This window comes from Oncorhynchus nerka, linkage group LG16 (genome assembly GCF_034236695.1).
Source record: "Oncorhynchus nerka isolate Pitt River linkage group LG16, Oner_Uvic_2.0, whole genome shotgun sequence".
In the NCBI taxonomy this organism is placed as follows: Eukaryota; Metazoa; Chordata; class Actinopteri; order Salmoniformes; family Salmonidae; genus Oncorhynchus; species Oncorhynchus nerka.
In genome coordinates this window covers 34367659-34389565 of record NC_088411.1, presented here as the reverse complement: position 1 = coordinate 34389565, position 21907 = coordinate 34367659, and the positions used below count along the sequence as shown (strand labels likewise).

General features: G+C 40.3%; 3 protein-coding genes across 4 annotated transcripts; 2 read left to right on the top strand and 1 right to left on the bottom strand.

The window, feature by feature from the left end:
• Positions 1-218: 218 nt before the first annotated feature.
• On the top strand, positions 219-12657 carry agpat5 (1-acylglycerol-3-phosphate O-acyltransferase 5 (lysophosphatidic acid acyltransferase, epsilon)). Of its 2 annotated transcripts, none has more exons than XM_029685452.2 (8): positions 219-294; positions 2140-2209; positions 2372-2487; positions 4733-4822; positions 5492-5582; positions 7684-7845; positions 10011-10134; positions 10637-12657. In XM_029685452.2, exons 1-8 carry the CDS (start codon positions 289-291, stop codon positions 10860-10862), a joined length of 885 nt encoding a protein of 294 aa, XP_029541312.1. In that variant the 5' UTR covers positions 219-288; the 3' UTR covers positions 10863-12657. The 2 variants fall into 2 exon arrangements, with proteins under 2 accessions (XP_029541312.1, XP_029541311.1); XM_029685451.2 differs by lacking the exon at positions 219-294 and adding an exon at positions 313-1055.
• A 1988-nt stretch (positions 12658-14645) lies between these two features.
• LOC115144621 (transmembrane protein 14A-like) lies at positions 14646-18602 on the top strand. Its single transcript, XM_029685660.2, has 5 exons — positions 14646-14836; positions 15011-15093; positions 16102-16203; positions 16311-16398; positions 16637-18602. Exons 1-5 carry the CDS (start codon positions 14757-14759, stop codon positions 16683-16685), a joined length of 402 nt encoding a protein of 133 aa, XP_029541520.1. The 5' UTR covers positions 14646-14756; the 3' UTR covers positions 16686-18602.
• A 320-nt stretch (positions 18603-18922) lies between these two features.
• LOC115144414 (glutathione S-transferase 3-like) lies at positions 18923-21540 on the bottom strand. The gene is made up of 7 exons (XM_029685450.2): positions 21413-21540; positions 21047-21150; positions 20870-20921; positions 20647-20779; positions 20359-20500; positions 20043-20168; positions 18923-19561 (listed from the first exon to the last, which is right to left on the bottom strand). Exons 2-7 carry the CDS (start codon positions 21131-21133, stop codon positions 19433-19435), a joined length of 669 nt encoding a protein of 222 aa, XP_029541310.1. The 5' UTR covers positions 21134-21150; positions 21413-21540; the 3' UTR covers positions 18923-19432.
• Positions 21541-21907: the final 367 nt, after the last annotated feature.

The following is a 21907-nucleotide window of genomic DNA, read 5'->3' as shown; positions in this document are numbered from 1 at the left end:
AGATGGTTAATTAAACAACAAACTGATACAGGGACCAGACTAGTGCTTTCATCCATTTGACATTCACTCGGTCATTTACCTTCAAGATATATTGCAGATCACATATCAGACACACACTACTACAAAAATAGCTTGCAAACTCAGAGCATTTTAAGCCGACCTTGCTTTACTGCAGCGAGCACCTGGCACTGCTGTTTAATACCTCAGACTGACACCAGCAAGTTAGCAACTGTCCACTCTTAGCAACCACCACTTCAGAACTCTTCTTTAAACCAATCAGCTTGCAAGATGTTGGTAAGTGGCTTACGAGTTCCGCCCCATTACACCATGGAGTCCATGGTAGAGGCAGTTTTTGAATCGAAGTTAACTTAACTGTGGGCCAAGGAGAACTTAGATTCTGAGCATGTTGTGATTTACCAATGTAGTTTAAACCGTTATTTTGTAAGACAGCGTTTAATATTTTGGTTTATGGACCCGTTGAGCAGTGTTTAGCGAAAGCTTGTAGCTAGCCGTGGCGTAAGCTACCGTTAGCCGTTTAGCTAGGTAAAGTTAGGTGGCTATTGGAGATTCGAGGTCGTTTGCTAGTTGTTGTTACGTTGAACTTTTGCGATATGCATAACAGTGACATGTGGTATTACTATAACGTTATGCTTTTTTTCTACATTTGCAACTTCTCACTGCGATAATTTGGGGTGGCTGTCAAGCTTCCGCTAACCGCGTTAGCTATCTCCTGCTTTGACAGTGTGCAAATAACGGTCAACAGAGAAGTGAAAGTGCTACCCGATATCTTGTAACGTTAATTATCGCTACTTGAACAAGCTATTACGCAGTACAGAATGCTGCTCTCCCTTGTTGTGCACACGTACTCGTTGCGGTACTGGTTTCCTGCAGCGGTTATGATAGGCACAGCTCCGGCTTATATACTGTCATGGGGTGCTTGTCGCTTGATTTCGGCATTCTTACCATCAAGAATATTCCGCAGGATGGACGACCACCTCTATAACATCTACCAGAGCCTCGTCCTCTTTTTCTTTGAAAACTATACCGGGGTGGAGGTGAGTAGGCATACATTTAACTTAGTTTAAGGATACACTGACTTACAGCTTGTGAAGTATCTTGTATGGTGACATGTTATTACATGATGTCACCAGAGAAAGATAGTATTAGGTCTAATGGTATGTAGTAAGAGTGTGGTTGTCATTAGTGCCGGGCTACTTGGCCAGTACTAGAGCTCAAAATAATGGCTAATTTAAAGCTGAGAAATGAATGTGGTCTGTATGCATATATTAGGCCTATACGAGTCTGGAACATTGCATAAGGCATCCAGTTTTACCTGTGGTATGCTGTTTTTTTTCATCAGTTTTTAAAAAATATTTTTATTTAATTTAACTGGGCAAGTCAGTTAAGAACCAATTCTTATTTACAATGGCGGCCTACTCCGGCCTAACCAGGACGACGCTGGGCCAATTGTGTACCACCCTATGGGACTCCCAATCACAGCCGGTTGTGATACAGCCTGGAATCGGACCAGATGTAGTGATGCCTCTAGCGCTGAGATGCAGTGCCTTAGACCACTGCGCCACTCGGTTTATCAGTGTTTGTCTGATCAGTCAAATGGGTAACTTCACAGCCACCCTTTTGTCGTTCATCTTGGTGTTTTCTATTTGAGCCTAGTCTGGTTGTGATTTATTGTGGGTGTTCTTGAATATGGCTCTCAAAATGATATAATTGCACATATGCCTACAGTAGGAATACCAGTAGACCCATTGAAGACCTGGAGTCCTGTACTGTTACAAACATGTTATCTTATGAAGCACAGCAATGCCTCAGGTGTTTGAACAGGTGACAAAGTTTTTAGACACCCCCTTGATTCATTATTAACAGCTTGTATAAGGCTATTAAGATGATAACAGTTTATAAACAAAAAAACTGAGACATGGCTGGTGTGCCATTGGATTTCTCAGCGCCAAGTGGATTTTCCACGACAAAATCCTGGGTGAAAGTCTAATTACAAAGGTTGGCACAAATTCTATCAGTTTGGCAACCACCCAAATTTCTTCCGTTTTGTTTGTGATGTTCCTCATTATGCCATTAAGGTGTCTTTTAGGCCTAAAATAGTGCTCATTCTTCCTCCTTTAGATTGTTATTTATGGAGACATACCAAAGAATAAAGAGAATGTGGTCTACCTTTCCAACCATCAATGCACAGGTGAGCTTTTCCTATTCAACAATATGTTATACTAACTCATCTCTCTTCATTTAGAGATAAAAGAAGCATATGATGTGGTGAAATTGGAGGATTTCATCAGAACGCTGCGGTTTGCACTGCAGTTGGACTAAAACCCTTATTTTCCATTGTCTTGTCATACAGCGGACTGGATCATTGCTGACATGTTAGCCATTAGGCAGAAGGCACTTGGCCATGTGAGATATGTCCTGAAAGATGGTCTGAAGTGGCTCCCATTGTACGGATGGTATTTCTCTCAGGTAATATATTTATGTAAAATATGTAGGCCTTTGTCTTTTTTTCTATACGTACTGAATTTATTACTTCTTATGAATACTTTAGTTATGTACCTTTTTAATGTTTTTTTTTTTTTTTTTTCATCTGAGTGGCAGCCCCCAGGTACTGTGTGTGTGTGTGAAATAATGAATGAAAAATAAATGAACTGAATATGAAATTAGATTCATCGAACAGCCCCCGTGATATGCAACTTTTCAGGGAGGTTAGAAACCAATATACACAGGCAGTTAGAAAAGCCAAGGCAAGCTTTTTCAAGCAGAAATTTGCTTCCTGCAACACAAACTCAGAAAAGTTCTGGGACACTGTAAAGTCCATGGAGAATAAGAACACCTCCTCCCAGCTGCCCATTGTACGGAGGATAGGAAACTCTGTCACCACCGATAAATCCACTGTAATTGAGAATTTCAATAACCTTTTTTCCACCTGGCTACCCCTACCCCGGTCAACAGCACTGCACCCCCCCCCCCCCCCCCCCAAACAGCAACTCGCCCATGCCTTCCCCATTTCTCCTTCTCCCAAATCCAGTCAGCTGATGTTCTGAAAGAGCTGTAAAATCTGGACCCCTACAAATCAGCCGGGCTAGACAATCTGGACCCTTTCTTTCTAAAATTATCTGCCGAAATTGTTGCAACCCCTATTACTAGCCTGTTCAACCTCTCTTTCGTGTTGTCTGAGATTCCCAAAGATTGGAAAGCAGCTGCGGTCATCCCCCTCTTCGAAGGGGGGGACACTCTTGACCCAAACTGCAGACTTATATCTATCCTACCCTGCATTTCTAAGGTCTTCGAAAGCCAAGTCAACAAACAGATTACCGACCATTTTGAATCCCACCGCACCTTCTCCGCTATCCAATCTCGTTTCAGAGCTGGTCATGGGTGCACCTCAGCCACGCTCAAGGTCCTAAACAATATCTTAACCGCCATCGATAAGAAACAATACTGTGCAGCTTTATTCATTGACCTGGCCAAGGCTTTCCACTCTGTCAATCACCACATCCTCATCGGCAGACTCGACAGCCTTGGTTTCTCAAATGATTGCCTCGCCTGGTTCACCAACTACTTCTCTGATAGAGTTCAGTGTGTCAAATCGGAAGGCCTGTTGTCTGGGCCTCTGGCAGTCTCCATGGGGGTGCCACAAGGTTCAATTCTTGGGCCGACTCTCTTCTCTGTATGCATCAATGATGTCGCTCTTGCTGCTGGTGAGTCTCTGATCCACCTCTACGCAGACAACACCGTTCTGTATACTTCTGGCCATTCTTTGGACACTGTGTTAACAACCCTCCAGACGAGCGTCAATGCCATACAACTCTCCTTCTGTGGCCTCCAACTGCTCTTAAATGCAAGTAAAACCAAATGCATGCTCTTCACCCGATCGCTGCCTGCACCTGCCCCCCGTTCAGCATCACTACTCTGGACGATTCTGACTTAGAATATGTGGACAACTACAAATACCTAGGTGTCTGGTTAGACTGTAAATTCTCCTTCCAGACTCGCATCAAACATCTCCAATCCAAAGTTAAATCTAGAATGGCTTCCTATTTCGCAAACGAAGCATCCTTCAATCGTGCTGCCAAACATACCCTCGTAAAACTGACCCTCCTACCGATCCTCGACTTTGGCGATGTCATTTACAAAATAGGTTCCAATACCCTACTCAATAAATTGGATGCAGTCTATCACAGTGCCATGCATTTTGCAAACAAAGTCCCATACACTACCCACCACTGCGACCTGTACACTCGTTGGCTGGCCCTCGCTTCATACTCGTTGCCAAACCCACTGGCTCCAGGTCATCTACAAGACTCTGCTAGGTAAAGTCCCCCCTTATCTCAGCTCGCTGGTCACCCTAGCAGCACCCATCTGTAGTACGCGCTCCAGCAGGTATATCTCTCTGGTCACCCCTGAAGCCAATTCCTGTTTGTTTTACTCCATGTGTGTTGTATGTGTCAAACTGCTTTGCCTTATCTTGGCCAGGTCGTAATTGTAAATGAGAACTTGTTCTCAACTTGCCCACCTGGCTAAATAAATCAAATAAAATTAATTTAAATACTATACCTGTAACGACCCCCCCCAACAACAACAAATTATTACACTTTGGTCACAAAAAATCTGAAAGATTTTTGCACTGTCAAAGATATGTTATGTGTGCTTATTGGTATGATTCATTTAAGCCTGTTTTGTGTGCATTTTTTCTGTTTCTTTTTTTTAGCATGGAGGTGTCTATGTGAAGCGAAGTGCAAAGTTTGACGAGAAGGCAATGAAAAAGAAGCTCTCTTCACAGACAGTGTTGGGAACACCAGTAAGTATTTATGGAGCACACTGACAACTGTCTGTGAATGTTATTTCCTTCCAAAAACCATTAAAAAAAATATATATATAATAATTATTATATTTGCATGTTTTTTTTGCATTGCAGCCTATAACTTTTTACATGGCTGCCAACAAAACTAATGTTTAATACTGTCACTTCTATTGATGGGCTGTCAGTTCATGCTCTTACATTATCCAAATTGTCATTTTTTTTAAAGAGCATTGGTATTCTAAAAGATACAAAATACATGAAACCAACTGAAATATTTATAATGGCCTTTTTGGTCACTGACATGTCCCTTTTAAATGTTTCTGTGTCTAGTCTATATCAGGAAGGACAGCTGTTGCCAAATAACTTTTTCCCAGGACACTAAGATCCACAGCTTGTTGTTTGGTCTCTGGGCTAGCGTTTTGGCATGCTTTTATGACTTGTCTAGTCTACATGACACCCAAGTTGCAGTGTTTTCAGATGTGTAACCATGGGTATGTAGAGTGTAGACAGGGATGTATGAAAGGGGTACCAGTCAGTACCTTGATGTCTAGTAAACTTGTTGTAAAACTGTACTCGTATACTAATCTTAAGAGCAATGATGTGCTGATCTGCCCTGTAAGACTTCTTATCCTAACTCCATCCCTGTTTGTTTTGTTTTCTGTGCAGATGTATCTTGTCATCTTCCCAGAAGGAACCCGATACAATCCTGAACTCAAGAAGATGATCAGCGACAGTCAGGCTTTTTCCGCTAAAGAAGGTACTCTTTCAAATGTAGTATTATTGATTTAGAGCGAGTGTAGTCTTGCATGACTAATAGCAAAGCTTTGGGGATGAAGAATGAATGAGGGGTATGTATGTTAATGCATTGCAACAGGTACTTCAGCTTCTACAAAGGTTTTTAATACAATTTGCAGCATGAAAGCAAAATCCATTTACTATAACAGCAGATACATTCTACCCACAACTAACTTTTTGCCATCTATGTAAAAATGTCAAGACCCAAATATTTGTTGACTGCATTAGAGTGGAAGCTTAGACAAAATGAAAAGCCGCCTGGCTGGTTTATATTTTTTTCTCATCGTCAGTGGATTGCTGGTACAGCGCCAAGAGCTTGGCAGCTCCAACCAGTGATCTGCTTTAATGAAATATCCCAGAGGCTGTAGCTTAAAAATTGGGCAAAAGATTAACTTGTGATTACAAAAGTATTTTACTGCTGGCTGATAAGTGATTTATAATGTTGCTAGACCTAATTCGCAAGGGCACATTTTAATGGTTTAAAAGCTGGTGCATATGAAATTTTGTTTAATAATTAGAATATATTAGTTTGGTAGCAGACATTTTGTTTAATAAAGTAGCATGTATTAGTTTGGTGGCAGACACTTTGTTTAATAAAGTAGGATTTATTAGTTTGGCAGCAGACTTATAGTTTACTATAAGATACTTATTTTTTTATATTTAAAGTGGAATATTAATAAAAATGAATAATTCCTTGTCTGAACTTATAACATTTGTCCATCAGATTTCAGATTTCCCAATGAATTGCTTTGGCCCTCACAGCTATATTACCATGTTATGGAGCGTAACATATACACAGTGTGGTACTTGAAAAACTGCAGTCCTTTGCGTGCGTAGCTACAGATTTAACTTGAAAAATCTGTCACTGAAATCAAAATGTGAAATATCACCTGCCCCTCTAAGTCCTAGTAAACCGCTCTAGGGATTTGGGCTTGGCACATGACTATATGATCTGCTCCCCGTAAGGTGGGGGGTATAGTAGAGAAAAGAGAACCAAATCAAATTTTATTGGTCATATACATGTTTAGCAGATGTTATTGCGGGTGTAGTGAAATGCTTGTGTTTCTAGCACCAACAGTGCAGTAGTATCTAACAATTCACAACAATACACAATACACACAACCTAAAAGTAAAAGAATGGAATTAAGGAATATATAAATATTAGGATGAGCAATGTCGGAGTGGCATAGACTAAAATACAGTAGAATAGATTACAGTGTATATATGAGATGAGTAAAGCAAAAATATGTAAACATTATTAAAGTGGCCAGTGATTCCATGTCTATGTATATGGGGCAGCAGCCTCTAAGGTGCAGGGTTACATAACCGGGTGGAAGCCGCCTAGTGATGGTGCCACGTATATTCTACCAACAACAGGATGGGACAACACATTTGTTATGCAGTAGTAGTTGGTCCCAAAGAAAAACCTGTGGACTTTGGACAGAGTACAATCAAGATTAAATCAGGGGAGAATAACAGGCCTGTTAAATGACCTATTAATTGCGTGTATATATGGTTTTAGATAATTGCTGGTCTCAAATGCAGCCAACAATCTTTCTGATCAGCGATTACAACAACCCGGTGACATTTGGAAGACGTCATTATGAGATAGTTTGACCGTTGCTAATTCAATTTGCCCACTGTTGTCTACCATTCAGTTATGTGAACAAGTCAAGGTTATGTGACCTGATCATTTGAATGGAGGTCTTTATTCCCCAGACACTATACTTTTTCTTGGCATTCATTGAAAGATCCAAGTGAAATGCTGGTACTAGAAACAGTGTCTTGTTTAGCACTGCTATTGGAAACTTGCTATAATTAACATTGCATGTCACTTGGCACAACCAAGAGATTTAACAGCGGCAGGTAGCCTAGTGGTTAAGAGCATTGCAACCAAACTCCAGTAACTGAAAGGTCCCTGGTTTGAATCCCGAGCTGACTAGGTGAAAAATCTGTCTGTGCCCTTGAGCAAGGCACTGAACCCTAATTGCTCCTCTAAGTGTCTTTGGATAAGATGTAAATGTAAAAAAATGAACAAATGCTCTCCTATTAATTTCCTTCAGGACTGGCTGTCTTGGACCACGTTCTGACCCCAAGAATGAAAGCCTCGCACGTTGCCATAGAAACCATGAGGGACCACCTGGATGCTGTGTATGATGTCACCGTGGTGTATGAGGGAACACTGGGCACAAGCAATGAAAGACATCCTGCCCCATCAATGCCAGGTATGAGGTTGTTCCAGATAATTCTGTTTTTTCAGGTATTAAGGGGGGATTTTGATGCATGCAATAATCCTCTTTATTCCCACAGGCAACTGGAGTTACTCAGTTCATTATCAGTATAACATTGTTCTCCTAATTGAAACAGAAAATAAGTTGGCTTCCTGTAAACAGTGCGTGTTATGTTGTGGTGTTTTTGATTCCTCTGTGTTCCCAAAGTGTTTTTGAAAAGCTTTGGTGTGAAAACATCCTGTTGCTTTCAGGAATAAACAGTGATGTACTGGTAGTAAACAGCATGGGAAGAATAGAAAAGCATGTTTGTCTAAGTACACCTCCTGTTAATTTCCCAGTATTTCACATGTTATTGAGATGACTGTATTGAGGGAAGAAATGATTGGACCGTGTTTGAACTGAAACCAGGAATGTTTTCCGCACTGAAACGGTTAACCTTTTTGCAACCAAACTCAATGGGTATCAAATAATTTGGAAAGCAAATATTGTCACCCATAATCTTTCACCCTTATTGATAAAACACACAAGCATTTGCTCTGATTGGCTGGTGTCCAGGCTATTCCTGGTTTCAAGCTAGGTTGAAATAAAAGGTTAAGACAATGTTATAATTCCATGCAGAAGCGTTTGAAAATAAACAAATTCATTGGACCAGTCTTAGAGCAAAAATGACTGGAGGTGAATGTTTGCACTACAGAAAGTTTGCCATCGAAGTGGAAAATAAACACAGTCTTAGTGAATTTCAGCTAACTACTCAGCAAACAGATAGCATACCTGTTTTACTGTCTCTTCATTTAAATGTTTTTCAAATTATCTACAGCCAATGCTGGTCACGTTTTCAATATATCTGCAACAGCGCTGGTCCAATGAATGTGTTTCTTTTCGAATGCTCCGCATTGATCAGTCAGTCCCTTGTCTTAACCTGCATATTTTCGACCTAGGTATCATGTGAACCCATGTTGATATTAACTGAAATAAAGTGTAATATCCATTGAATGACTGATGCAGTGGTTATGGGGGTTTGGTTGAAATGATTCCATGGGAATGTTTCGATGCACGGCCCCAGATTCAGCTGTTTGCTTACTTTTAACGTCAATGTTTCCATGGGAGCTTTCAGCTAAGCTGTCTGACCAGAGTTATTGTTTTGTTATGTACAACATGCGCAGGGATTCCACTTTTCTCTTATCTTGGCTTTTAACCTTCATGTGGCAGGATTTAAAATGCTGCCAGTCCTCAAGAATAATACCCCTCTTGCATTGATGGAATTATCATGACATCAGAACATGTCAGTGATGTTTGATATAGTGGTTTTAAAATGTTAGGACCTCTACTATTTATCAGATGACGCCATGACTTTCGAACAAAATGGCTCAAGGAATTGAAGACCATCCGAGCATTCATTCTTGTCAAATCAATTCTCAAGAAATTTGACATATGAATCAGAGCTGGTGTGTAATGCGTTTGTCTATCATGAGATAATAGCTCTACGCTTTAGAATCACTGTGCCATCTTGGCCTTCTTTACAAGGCAGGAGTTAGTGTAAATCAACCATGTAATGGATGTTTTCCAATGGGTCACAGGAAAGGCTGACTTCTGTCATAAGTGCTCTCCCTCTGGGGAGGCTCAAGTGACGTGACATGCGGTCTTTGGGCTTTCTTATATCTCAGGAGGCTTTTGTCAAACTATCCAGCTGTTTCTCCATTTCTACAAATTGCCCTCACGAGTGTAGTGTGGGGGATAATGATTTTAATCACTGATTTACCCTTGTAGATCTGCCTGATTGGATGAGTCATATGAAAATGCCAAATGGGTACTATGATTAAGAATAGGCCTATAGGCTAATCTGAGGGCCTGTAAGAAAAACAGAGCAGGCAGGGCTTTTGATGAAACTATAGTTTTTAAAGCTGGTCATTCAAATCCTGCTCAGATTGTACAGTGTTTTGTAAACACACCTATGTGGAAGCTGTAGTCACTTAATTCCTGTTTTTGGAGTTAGAGGACGGAAGTTCAGATCCATAAGATACTGTATCTGGACCTACGTAGTGCCTCATTCACAAACACAATTTGATTGCTACGTGGTCTTTGGCTGCTATGGTCTTCCTGATGTTGTTTTGTCTCTCATTCATGTTTTCTCTCTCATTCATGTTTTCTCTGTTTGACAGAATTCCTGTGTAAGGAATGTCCCAAAGTTCACATCCACTTTGAACGTGTGGACGTGAAGGAAATTCCCCCGGAGTCTGTGTTTTTCCGCAGGTGGCTGCACGAGCGATTTGAGATCAAGGACCAGTGAGTGTCCTCTTACCACCCTCTTTCTAACCCTGTCTGACATTACGACACAGACCGATGCACCAATTCCACATTTAGGCCAAGGTTGAGTTCATGTTAAGAAAATGTATCTGAAATTAATCTGAAATTCCGGCAGCACTTCAACTACTCAAATGGTGGACTGCAATATCAGGTTTAAGGATGCTGGAGCTAGTCTACTTTGATAACTAATTTAATAATGTGTTGATGCCCCCACTGCACATGAAGTGTGCACTGACTAGGGTTACATAATTCCAGAAATCCTGGTTGGAGGATTCCGGATTTCGTGGTTATTCTCACTTAATTACGGGAATCTTTCCACCAGAATTACTGGAAAACCTGGGAATTTTGGGTAAGGTTACTGGAATTTTGCAACCCTACAACTTACTAACAATCACAGTTATAAATTCTCATGATTGGCTGATTAGACATGAGCTCGGGATATGCTTTAACTCTAAAGGGATCCTTCTCTTTTTCGCCACAGGATGTTGACTACTTTCTATGAGTCTGAGGATCCAGACAAAAAAGGCAGATTCCCGGGAGAAGGTCAAAGGTCCCATCTGAGCATTACGAAGACGTTGCCATCGCTGCTGTTTTTGGGCGGGCTAACACTGCCAATGCTGTTGACGGAGTCTGGCAGGAAACTCTATGTCCGAACCTGGGTGTATGGGACTCTGTTGGGATGGCTCTGGGTGAATGTTAGTCCATAGGATGCTCATGGTGGTCATCAATGCCGTCTGCTATGGCTATGGAAAGACCTTGCCCTTTCACTCACCCATCAGGCAGGGGGTGTATGTTTTTCGAAACAAAGCACTTGTTGCTGTTAAGGTTTGGTTCTTCTAGAATTCTGTCCAAATGGATTGCTCATTGCTCATTGCCTACCTAACAGCTGTAAGAAGAGAGATAGGGAGGTGGATAGAGAAGCGGTTTTGTTTCTTGTGCTGCTGCTTCATTGCTCTATGGTTGTGTGCATCAACTTGCAACCAGATAAGGTGAGAAAAATTGAAATGGGGATATTGTATGTATTTCTTTCCTTGAATTTCCCCCTTTTATCTCAGCCATAAAGTATGAATAGACAGATTTTATTCCCTATACCGTTTAGCCTATTACATAATTAAATTCTGTGCTTTTGCATATCCAGTGTCCAGCATCCCTTTTCAACATTAGTTTACCAGAGGTAAGGTTCAGCTCTCTGTTTGAGATGATATGCTGTGTTCATGTGCTCTTGGAATTATTAACAACTCGGGACTGAGAAACTCTCAGAATGTTCATAACTCTGAGTTGACAATATCCAAAAAGTTATTAATGAGCGTTCAAGTAGGAAATAGGAGAGGGGAGATAACATGCATCGTCCTCTGATCTTTCCAGTAACATACTTTAGAGTTTCTTATTCCGAGGAGCATGTGAACCCAGCATTAGAGAGCAGATTTAATTTTCAGTACTAATTACAAAGTACTCATTGCAAAAAAAGAGTGATTAGTGTTTATTCAATTGTCCAATGAATACATAATTGAGGTTGATGGAGTGTTTAGGTCTAAGTGATGGTTACTTAGCCATGTGTTTAAAGTTCTCCTTTTTATTGCCCAGTTACAACGTGTCTGCTGTATATGTGCTTCGTTTGAGTTTTTGCAAAAGTTCCACAAATTGTTGCCAAACTCTACAAGTGCAGGGGTATCAAACAAGTGTTTTAGTTGGAGGAATGTATCTGTAATCAGGTCAGCTGTACCTGAGGAACCAATATTGTATTTTTTAATTGACCTAAAGAGCTTGTTACAGAGTCATTTTTGTATATGCTGCCTTTGCCATGTTACAGATTACACAAAAGGTTGAGATAGCTATATATTGAGAAGGCCAATTGTAGTGTATCACAATATAGAATTCATATTCCTTTGTTTACAAAGTCAACTGTATAATATGCGTAAACTATTCTAAAAACAGTAATATACTGTATGTCCATAATTTTTCATAATGAAAACAACTTTTTCAACTGTTGTCACTTGCTATTCTTATTTTATTGAATAATTAAAGTGGTCTTCCAATATGGATTAAATTAGCCCATGGTAATTACACCTGCCATACCAAGGTCTCATTTACATATCCTTCCTTTAATAACAATGTGGAATGGCAATAGTTTAAGAACTTTCATTCATTCAATTTATTTTGTTTAATTCTGTCACTTGATTAAAAAAAACTGATTGTAAATAATCAAACAATTCTGGTAGACACTATTGTGCCAATTGAACCCAGAAATGTGTGCCTTCTACCAGAGGAGTTAGTCCTCAGCTTCCACCCAGAGGACTGCACTGGGACTCCATCTACTGGACAGCACTGGAACTGTTTTGCACAGCATAGTTTATTGGTGTAATTGTCTTCAGTTATGAGCTTTTGGTGTCAGTAGTATGTGGTTGAATATTGTTTTTTTGATTTTGAGAAACAAAAGTAATATGTTTTAGTTATTTCCTTTTGTAAATAAAGTACCTCTTGGTGTTTCATCAAGTAAGAGTTTATTGTCCATGTTGTGTTTTTCATACTCTGGCTCAAAGCTACAAGTCTTTTTATTCTGTTATTATGTGTAATGCTTTTGTATGTCACTGGTCAAAAAATACATTGTGGCTACCAAACACACCCATATACAGTGCAAAATGTTTACCCAATGTCATGGTATAAAATGTTCATAATCACAGATGTTGCTATTCCACTCTGTTCCAAAGGTATTTTATTATTCACTTTGGAGTTTGTTTCAAGTATACTTTTAAATTCAGTTTCCTTTGAAGTTGTTTTATCATACACATCTACAAAAGTATGTGGATGCCCCTTCAAATTAGTGGATTTGGCTATTTCAGCCACCCCATTGCTGACAGGTGTATAAAATCAAGCACACAGCCAATCTCCATAGACATACATTGGAAGTAGAATTGGCCCATACTGAAGAGCTCAGTGACTTTCAACGTGGCACCGTCATAGGACACCACCTTTCCACCAAGTCAGTTTGTCAAATTTCAGCTCTGCTTGAGCTGCTCTGGTTAACTGTAAGTGCTGTTATTGTGAAGTGGAAATGTCTACGAGCAACAACGGCTCAGCCGCGAGGTGGTAGGCAACGCAAGCTCACAGAACGGGACCGCAGAGTGCTGTAGCGTGTAAAATAATCTTCTGTCCTCGGTTCCAACACTCACTACTGAGTTCCAAACTACCTCTGGAAGCAACGTCAGCACAATAACTTTTCATCGGGAGCTTCCATGGCCAAGCAGCCTATCACCATGCGCAATGCCAAGCGTCGGCTGGAGTGGAGTAAAGTTTGCCGCCACTGGACTCCGGAGTAGTGGGAACGCGTTCTCTGGTGTGATGAATCACGCTTCACCATCTGGCAGTCCGAAGGACTAATCTGGGTTTGGTGGATGCCAGGAGAACGCTAACTACCCAATTTCATAGTGAGAACTATAATGTTTGGTGGGGGAGGAATAATGGTCTGGGGCTATTTTTCATGGTTCAGGCTAGGCCCCTTAGTTCCAGTGAAGGGAAATCTTAACGCTACAGCATACAATGACATTCTAGATGATTCTGGGCTTCCAACTTTGTGGGAACAGTTTGGGGAAGGCCCTCGTGCACAAAGTGAGGTCCATACAGAAATGGTTTGTCGAGATAGGTGTGGAAGAACACAGATCCCTGACCTCAACACCATCGAACACCTTTGGGATGAATTGGAATGCTGACTGAGAGCCAGGCCTTATCGCCCAACATCAGTGCCCGATCTCACTAACGCTTGTGGCTGAATGGAAGCAAATCCCCGCAGTGGAAAGCCTTCCCAGAAGAGTGGAGGCTGTTATAGCAGCAAAAGGGGGTCCAAATCCAAATCAATGTCCATGATTTGAAATGAGATGTTCGACGAGCAGGTGTCCACATACTTCTGGTGGTGTCGTGTATGTACATGGACAGACTGTTTTGTTGACATCCTGTACTTTACTTGAACAGTTGTGCATGCCTTTCCTGAAATGCAGCAGCACTTAAGAGATACAAAAAATCTTATGAATATAGAATGAAAATGTTAATTTGTTGATTGAAGAGATACATTTTATTTTATATTTGTTAATTTCCTAAATATTCCTCTCAAATTATCTAATGCACTGCTAAGAAAGTTCAGAAGATTGTGCTGCTCTTATGCATATCCTTTAATAGTTGTTAATGCAGTGCAGAAAAAGTGCCTTAGTCATCAATGTACTTTGACCTATACCACATTTTAACCTGATCTGACACCATAAACTTGTTCAATTATTAAATTATGCTTGTGTTCATTTGTGTTTTTGAGACTTATGTAATAACGGAATGACAATCAAAAGCGTTTGGTATTTTCTTTGTTGGTTTCTTTTTGTTCATTAATTTATTTTTTATATATTTTTTAGTGGGTTATTGAAGACAGGTTGAAAGGGAAGTGATGCAGTTGTGAGCGCGTAATTTGTACGCGCATGCGCACTTTCACATAACACTTCCTAGTGCCACTGGGCGAGTTCGTTTTGCATGGACCGGTACCCGGGTGGATGAAGATTTAACCTAAGCACCAATGGAATGGTCGCAGATGTACTACCTCCACTCATCCTGGACACCGGGGCATGCAAAACGAACAAACCCATTGGGACAACAGGCGTACATTTTTACTCATTTATTTTACGTTTAAATTAGCAAATACCAGGTAAATTAATTCATTATATTCCTATCTGAGTTATATGCATATATTTCAAGTGGTCAGTGTTTGTCAAGTGTCCGTTTCCGTTCGCTACATAATTGTATCTAGCTACAGTATCTTGTAACATTTAGCTATGTAGTCTAAGATGAATTGGTCTTTACCCATACTCCTGCTCCACAGCACTGCAATGGCAATTGACTGGCTTGGATTTGGCTACGCTGCAGCCATAGTCCTTGGGGGATTCATGGGATACAAGAAAAAAGGTAGGAGTTTCTAGTCAAGCAGTTCAAAATGCATAAAGCTACATTCATTTGTCATTATCACAGTTTCATTCAAGTTTCAAGTTTTGAATGTCACTTGCATAAGTACAGTGAAATACCTTTCTTGCAAACTCAAAACCCAACAATGCAATAATCAATAACAGTGTAATACTAGAAAAAACACCAGAAAGAAGAATAAATATGAAGAACACAATAACTAAGTAATTATACTGTGTACATGGTCAGTTCCAGTACCATATTAACAATGTGCAGGGATACTGGAGTGGTGGGAGGTAGATATGTATAGGGTTAAGGTGACTAGGCAACAGGATACAAGATAAACAGTGACAGCAGCAGCTTGTATGTGAGTGTGTATAGAGTCAGTAAATGTATGTGCATATAATGTGAGTGAGCAGATGATGGAGTGTGTGTGTGTGTGAAGGGCCCTGTGCAAAACTAAAAGGTAAATAAAGATAATCAGTGTAGCTACTTTGTTAGCTTTTTATCAGTCTTATTGCTTGGAGATAGAAGCTGTTCAAGAGCCTGTTGGTGTCAGACTTGATGCACCGGTACCGCTTGCCGTACGGAAGCAGACAAAATAGTCTATGGCTTGAGGGGTTGGAGTCTTTAACGATTTTCAGGGCCTTCCTTCCACACTGCCTGATATAGATGTCCAGGATGGCAGGGAGCTCTGCCCCAGTGATGTGGTGGGCTGTCCGCACCATCCTCTGTAGCGCCATGCGATCGAGGGCGGTGCTATTGTCATACTAGGCAGTGATGCAGCCAGTCAAAATGCTCTCAATGGTACCGCTGTAGAACTTTTTGAGGATTTGACTAACTTTTTCAACATCCTGAGGGGGAAGAGACGCTGTCGCGCCTTCTTCACGACTGCACACGTGTTTTTGGACCCCGTTCCTGTAGTATATCATAATCAGCTCCTTGGTCTTACTGACTTTGACCCTGTTAACAAGCTGATGGCAAGTAACAGATTATTATTTTTTTTTACTACAGGTAGTGTCATGTCACTGATAGCTGGGCTATTGTTTGGCAGCATAGCCGCCTATGGGGCCTTCATGATTTCAAATGACCCAACCAAGACTTTCTACTCCCTCGGTTAGTATGCCTGCTATGCTGGAATGTATACGTGTTGGGATGTGTATATTTTAGGTCTTGACATGTCTTGATATAGAATTTCATACATCTTTTTTTTCTTCTCTCAGTTGCCTCAGGAGCGCTGACAATAGTAATGGGAATGAGATTCAAGAAATCTGGAAAAATAATTCCAGGTGGTATCATGGCGGGACTAAGGTGAGAATCATCAAAAGTCCACTATAACCATTAAATCAAATCAAATCAAGTCCACTATAACCATTATTGCATGGTTTTGAAATATATGGAGGTTAGGTGAATGTGTTAATGAAACTCTTTGCTGATTTTCATTGTATTTTGATGTCTGTTACAATTGACCCTGTATTGGAATGTTTCTAATTAAATATTTAATGTGCACAATCAATATGAAGTTATCATATCTGTTTTCTTTACTCAGTGTGCTGATGGTCCTACGTCTTCTCTTCATGAGTGTGATTGTAATGTGATTTGAACAATACAACAACCAACTAAAGCAAGATGGAAAATGTCATCACAAGGGATGAATTTGCATTTACACATTGTTTGTGCTTGCCTATATGTATTATTGTAATCATCCTTAATGTTTGTACGTTCTTTAAAGAACTTGATCCTGCAACCTATGATCATATTGCTGCTTTTATGTCATTCCTAAAGTATGCAGCACTGGGGCAGTGAGTGCACATACACAATGACTAAATGCTATGTGAATGTTGAGTAAAAAGGGTGTTACAGTGCCTTGCAAAAGTATTCATCCCCCTTGGCGCTTTCCCCATTTTGTTGCATTACAACCTTTAATTTAAATAGATTTCTATTTGGATTTCATGTAATGAACATACATAAAATAGTCCAAATTGTATGAAGTGAAATTTTAAAAGGTACTTGTTTAAAAAAAAAATACAAATGGAAAAGTGGTGCGTGCATATGTATTCACCCCTTTGCTATGCAGCCCCTAAATAAGATCTGGTGCAACCAATTACCTTCAGAAGTCACATCATTTGTTAAATAAAGTCCACCTGTGTGCAATCTAAGTGTCACATGATCTCAGTATATATAAACATGTTCTGAAAGGCCCCAGTCTGGAACACCACTAAGCAAGGGGCACCATGAAGACCATTGAGCTCTACAAACAGGTCAGGGACAAAGTTGTGGAGAAGTACAGATCAGGGTTGAGTTATAAAAGAATATCAGAAAGAATATGACAAACCTGCCAAGAGAGGGCCGCCCACCAAAACTCACAGACCAGGCAAGGAGGGCATTAATCAGAGAGGCAACAAAAGACCAAAGATAACCCTGAAGGAGCTGCAAAGCTCCACAGCGGAGATTGGAGTATCTGTCCATAGGACCACTTTAAGCGGTACACTCCACATAGCTGGGCTTTACCAAAGAATGGACAGAAAAAAAGCCATTGCTTAAAGAAGGGAAAAAAAGCAAACAAGTTTGGTGTTTGCCAAAAGGCATCTGGGAGACTCCCCAAACATATGGAAGAAGGTACTCTGGTCAGATGAGACTAAAAATTGAGCTTTTTGGCCATCAAGGAAAATGCTATGTCTGGTGCAAACCAAACACCTCCCATCACCCCGAGAACACCATCCTCACAGTGAAGCATGGTGGTGGCAGCATCGTGCTGTGGGGATGTTTTTCATCAGCAGGGACTGGGGAAACTGGTCAGAATTGAAGGAATGATGGATGGCTCTAAATACAGGGAAATTCTTGAGGGAAACCTGTTTGTCTTCCAGAGACTAGACTGGGATGGAGGTTCACCTTCCAGCAGGACAATGACCCTAAGCATACTGCTAAAGCAACACTTGAGTGGTTTAAGGGGAAACATTTCAACGTCTTGGAAAGCCCAGACCTCAATCCAATTGAGAATCTGTGCTATGACTTAAAGATTGCTGTACACTAGCGGAACCCATCCAACTTGAAGGAGCTGGAGCAGTTTTGCCTTGAAGAATGGGCAAAAATCCCAGTGGCTAGATGTGCTAAGCTTATAGAGACATGCCCCAAGAGACTTGCAGCTGTAATTGCTGCAAAAGGTGTCTATACAAAGTATTGACTTGGGGGGTGAACAGTTATGCACGCTCAAGTTTTGTTTCACAAAAACAATGGTGCATCTTCAAAGTGGTAGGCATGTTGTGTAAATCAAATGATACAAACCCCCCCAAAAATCCATTCGAATTCCAGGTTGTAAGGCAACAAAATAGGAAACATGCCAAGGAGGTGAATACTTTCGCAAGCCACTGTACTTCCTTGAATAGTTATGTTGTCTCATCGGAAATTGTTTAAGTTGAATGAAGTACAGTCTTACAATAACTATTCACTCAGTCATTGTAAGAACAAAGGAGCACTTTTTGTTGAACAATTAAATTTACTACTGGTTATAAGCACACAGGCTATGATTTGTTCAATGGATATGGGAACAGAAATACAATGACATTTACTACTCGTACACAATACATTTTATAGCATTGCAGGTTTGACTACTAACCTTTCAGTAGTTTTACATAATCATATTCAGTTGCATGACAGTAAATATCCTCTAGCAATGATGGAAAACTCACAACAGACACAGAGGGTTTAGTTACAACAAATATTTTGTTTGTTCAACAGCCTTTTTCTTTGTGCACATTATTGGAAAACAAATACTTGTGCTCGTTAAACAATTGTCCTTACACATTGTAATAGAAATTACCATGAAGGACTCAAGTCAATTAGTAAATTAACTTTATTAAGAGTCACGCCAGTGGAAAGGTTACAACAAACTCTGCACACTCAGTACAGGTTGGTCAGAAGCTCTACGAGGGGACTGTCCCCAGGCACCTTTTATACTAGGATACACACAACTCACACAGACACGATTCATCCTCAGCACGAGGAGTTTTGGGTACAAAAGAGAATGTGTAACAAGACACCTGCTCCTGATAAAATTCTTAGAGGCTATTTCTGGGCGTTCACCCAAGTAAATCAAGGTTCTCTCTTGGGTATTGCCGGAAACTTCTTGTGAGCACAAAGGGAACTAGTTCTAAAACAATTTTGCAAACAATACACCACACTCATATTGCCAGGGTTAAACAATTCATAAGCTTATGTCATAATTTCTCCACAGCATTTTACAGGACATTATGACTTGGAATGACAATATGGAACAATGTATAGGTAATATATTATATTAGCTTCAACTCTTTAAAGTCAATTTTACTTGATGTTTAGACGAGAATCAGAGCTTTAAGTCTAACACCTCACACACAGTCTTTACATATACGTCATCTGGTTGAGGCTTCCTCTTGCTGCCTGGCTGCAGGAACTTGTGAATGGCTGGTAGGCTTTTCATCTTCCCTTGAAAAGCCTGAAAAGAAAACCAGTCACACCCAATCAAGAATGAATCAACTGAAGTATCCATGGATCTTTTTACCCTTCTTTTAAATCTGCTGTGTAATATGTCCTAATCATCTATCCTTCCTCCCAGGGTGTGCACTTGTTTTTCTCCCATTCACTGATTTGAAAGGCAATTACTGGTAAAAGAAATATGCCTCCACTAATACAATGCTTTGAGATTTGTGGGAAGTACTGAAAGAGTGTAGACTTCATGAGAGAGGAGAGATTATTGAGACACACCCAGGGTTTTGTAGCAGTACATTTGAACCGGTATGGCCAGTCATATTGTATACTGATATCTAACAAATGTGCTGTGGAGCTGGTATGTGATATTCATATGCTACTGGGGTTATGTCAACCTCTAACATGTTTTGATGAGACTCAAATGAAACAAGATGATTTGACTAATGATTATTTTGTCAAGAACAAAATACATTTGTAATCAACTTTACCTTAACAGCAGGGAATTTGGAAAGAATTGTTGGAAATTTCTCCTCCAACATCAAGGTGGTTTCAAGTAGCTGGACATCAGCACAGCTCAACTGAAAACCCACCAGGTACTGGGAGCCAATTAGCGCCTGTGAGAAAATCACAAGCACAGCCTCTTTATACAATACAACTTGTACAAACGTGCCAACCTTCTTTTCTGTTGCCTTAGCAAACATGGTATGTTGCAATTGTTATGCTAATATAATAGCTTAGATTAGATTTCCTCCCCTTAGTGAGCTCTACTCTTCCCATCTGGCCAAGGCCCAAATCATACAGTACCTTCTCGAACACAGGGAGGTAACGGCTTGTTGCTTTCCTCTCTATCTCCTCCAGTTTAGTTTCCTTGGTGTCAGGCGGCATGAAGGGCAAAGCCATCATCATTTGCATCAAGTCCTGCACGCCCTCAGCATACATGTCAATCCTAAAAGTAAATGAAAACCAAACCCTTTGAAATCATAGCAGATTTCCCTCATTTTTTTATACAAACAGCTTCACTTATGTCTCTGCAATACAACCAAACAAGTAAATAAATGTTAGAATTCAATCATAAAAAAATGTCATACATACATGACTCGTTCTTTTAAGTCTTTCCCATAGAGATTGTATTTCCCTGCTATGTAGTTCAGGATAGCCTTGGTTTGAACCAGCTTCATTCCATCCATTTCCACCAAGGGAACCTGCTCAAACATGAGTGCTCCATCTTTAAAAAAAGAAGGTTAAACAATGAAACACCCTTCAAAACAATGAGCATGTTATCAGATTTCTATTTACCATTGTGACCAAAACTTACCACTCAACAGTTTTACATATTCCTGACGCTTTGTTATATTCACTTCTTCAAACTGTGGACATAAAATGTACATTTTAATTATGACAGAACATCCAGTTCAGTGATCTATCTGTGGGCATCACATGTTTGTCTAGCCACTATTTCAACTCATGTGTTTTATTTGCTCAGCCTACGTACCTCAACTCCAGCAACTGCTAAAAGCCATCGAATTGACTCCATTCTGCCCCTCCCGTTGAAATAAGTCAACACCACTTTTCCAGACATGGTGAAATTGAAGTTTACTGTAGGAAAGAAATAACCACATTCCATTACGCTTTCACGTGTGTGCAAATTCAGCATTGTTGCGCTAGATGCATTGCAATAGATTTGGTGCATGCATGCCTGTCAAATACTTTACTGTACATTGTGAACAGACTACTCTGAAACTAGAACACTGAAACATACACGAAAATAAAGCTGAAAAACAAAAGCATACAAAACATGCGGTTGTCTGTGTAATTATCAACCAATAATTTCTAGATAAGTCTAAGAAGTAATACTGACCTTATATATCGAGAGACAAGTATGCACCTGTTATGTGTGTGTGAACTCCGAATAAGTTAATTTACAAAGTTACGAAACGCTTCTAACGAAGAAGTGAACCTCAAGCACTGTGTCATATGACCGACATGAGAGTTGAGTTGGAGATTTTCATGTCTGCAAGGCATCATGGGTAAAATAACAAATGCGTTGTAAAACAAACATATTAGAAGGCAAATCACATATTCTCCGACTCCCTCTTACAGAAGATGTCATAACAGACAACAGTATTTTAAAATACGACCCACAAAAATAATACAAACCGTAACTGCAAATCGTATGACTCTTTCTTGATATATAAACCGACGAGCCACTCCTTTTCTGCGGATGTGAGGGCGATCTGGCTGCGACATCTGTCACCCCATTGATCGCTAGGGTTGATTCGGCTGATCTGGCTGGCTAGGCGGGTGTCCCCTTCCTCCCTCACCGCTCCATGTGCGTCCCTCCCGAAGCCCCGCG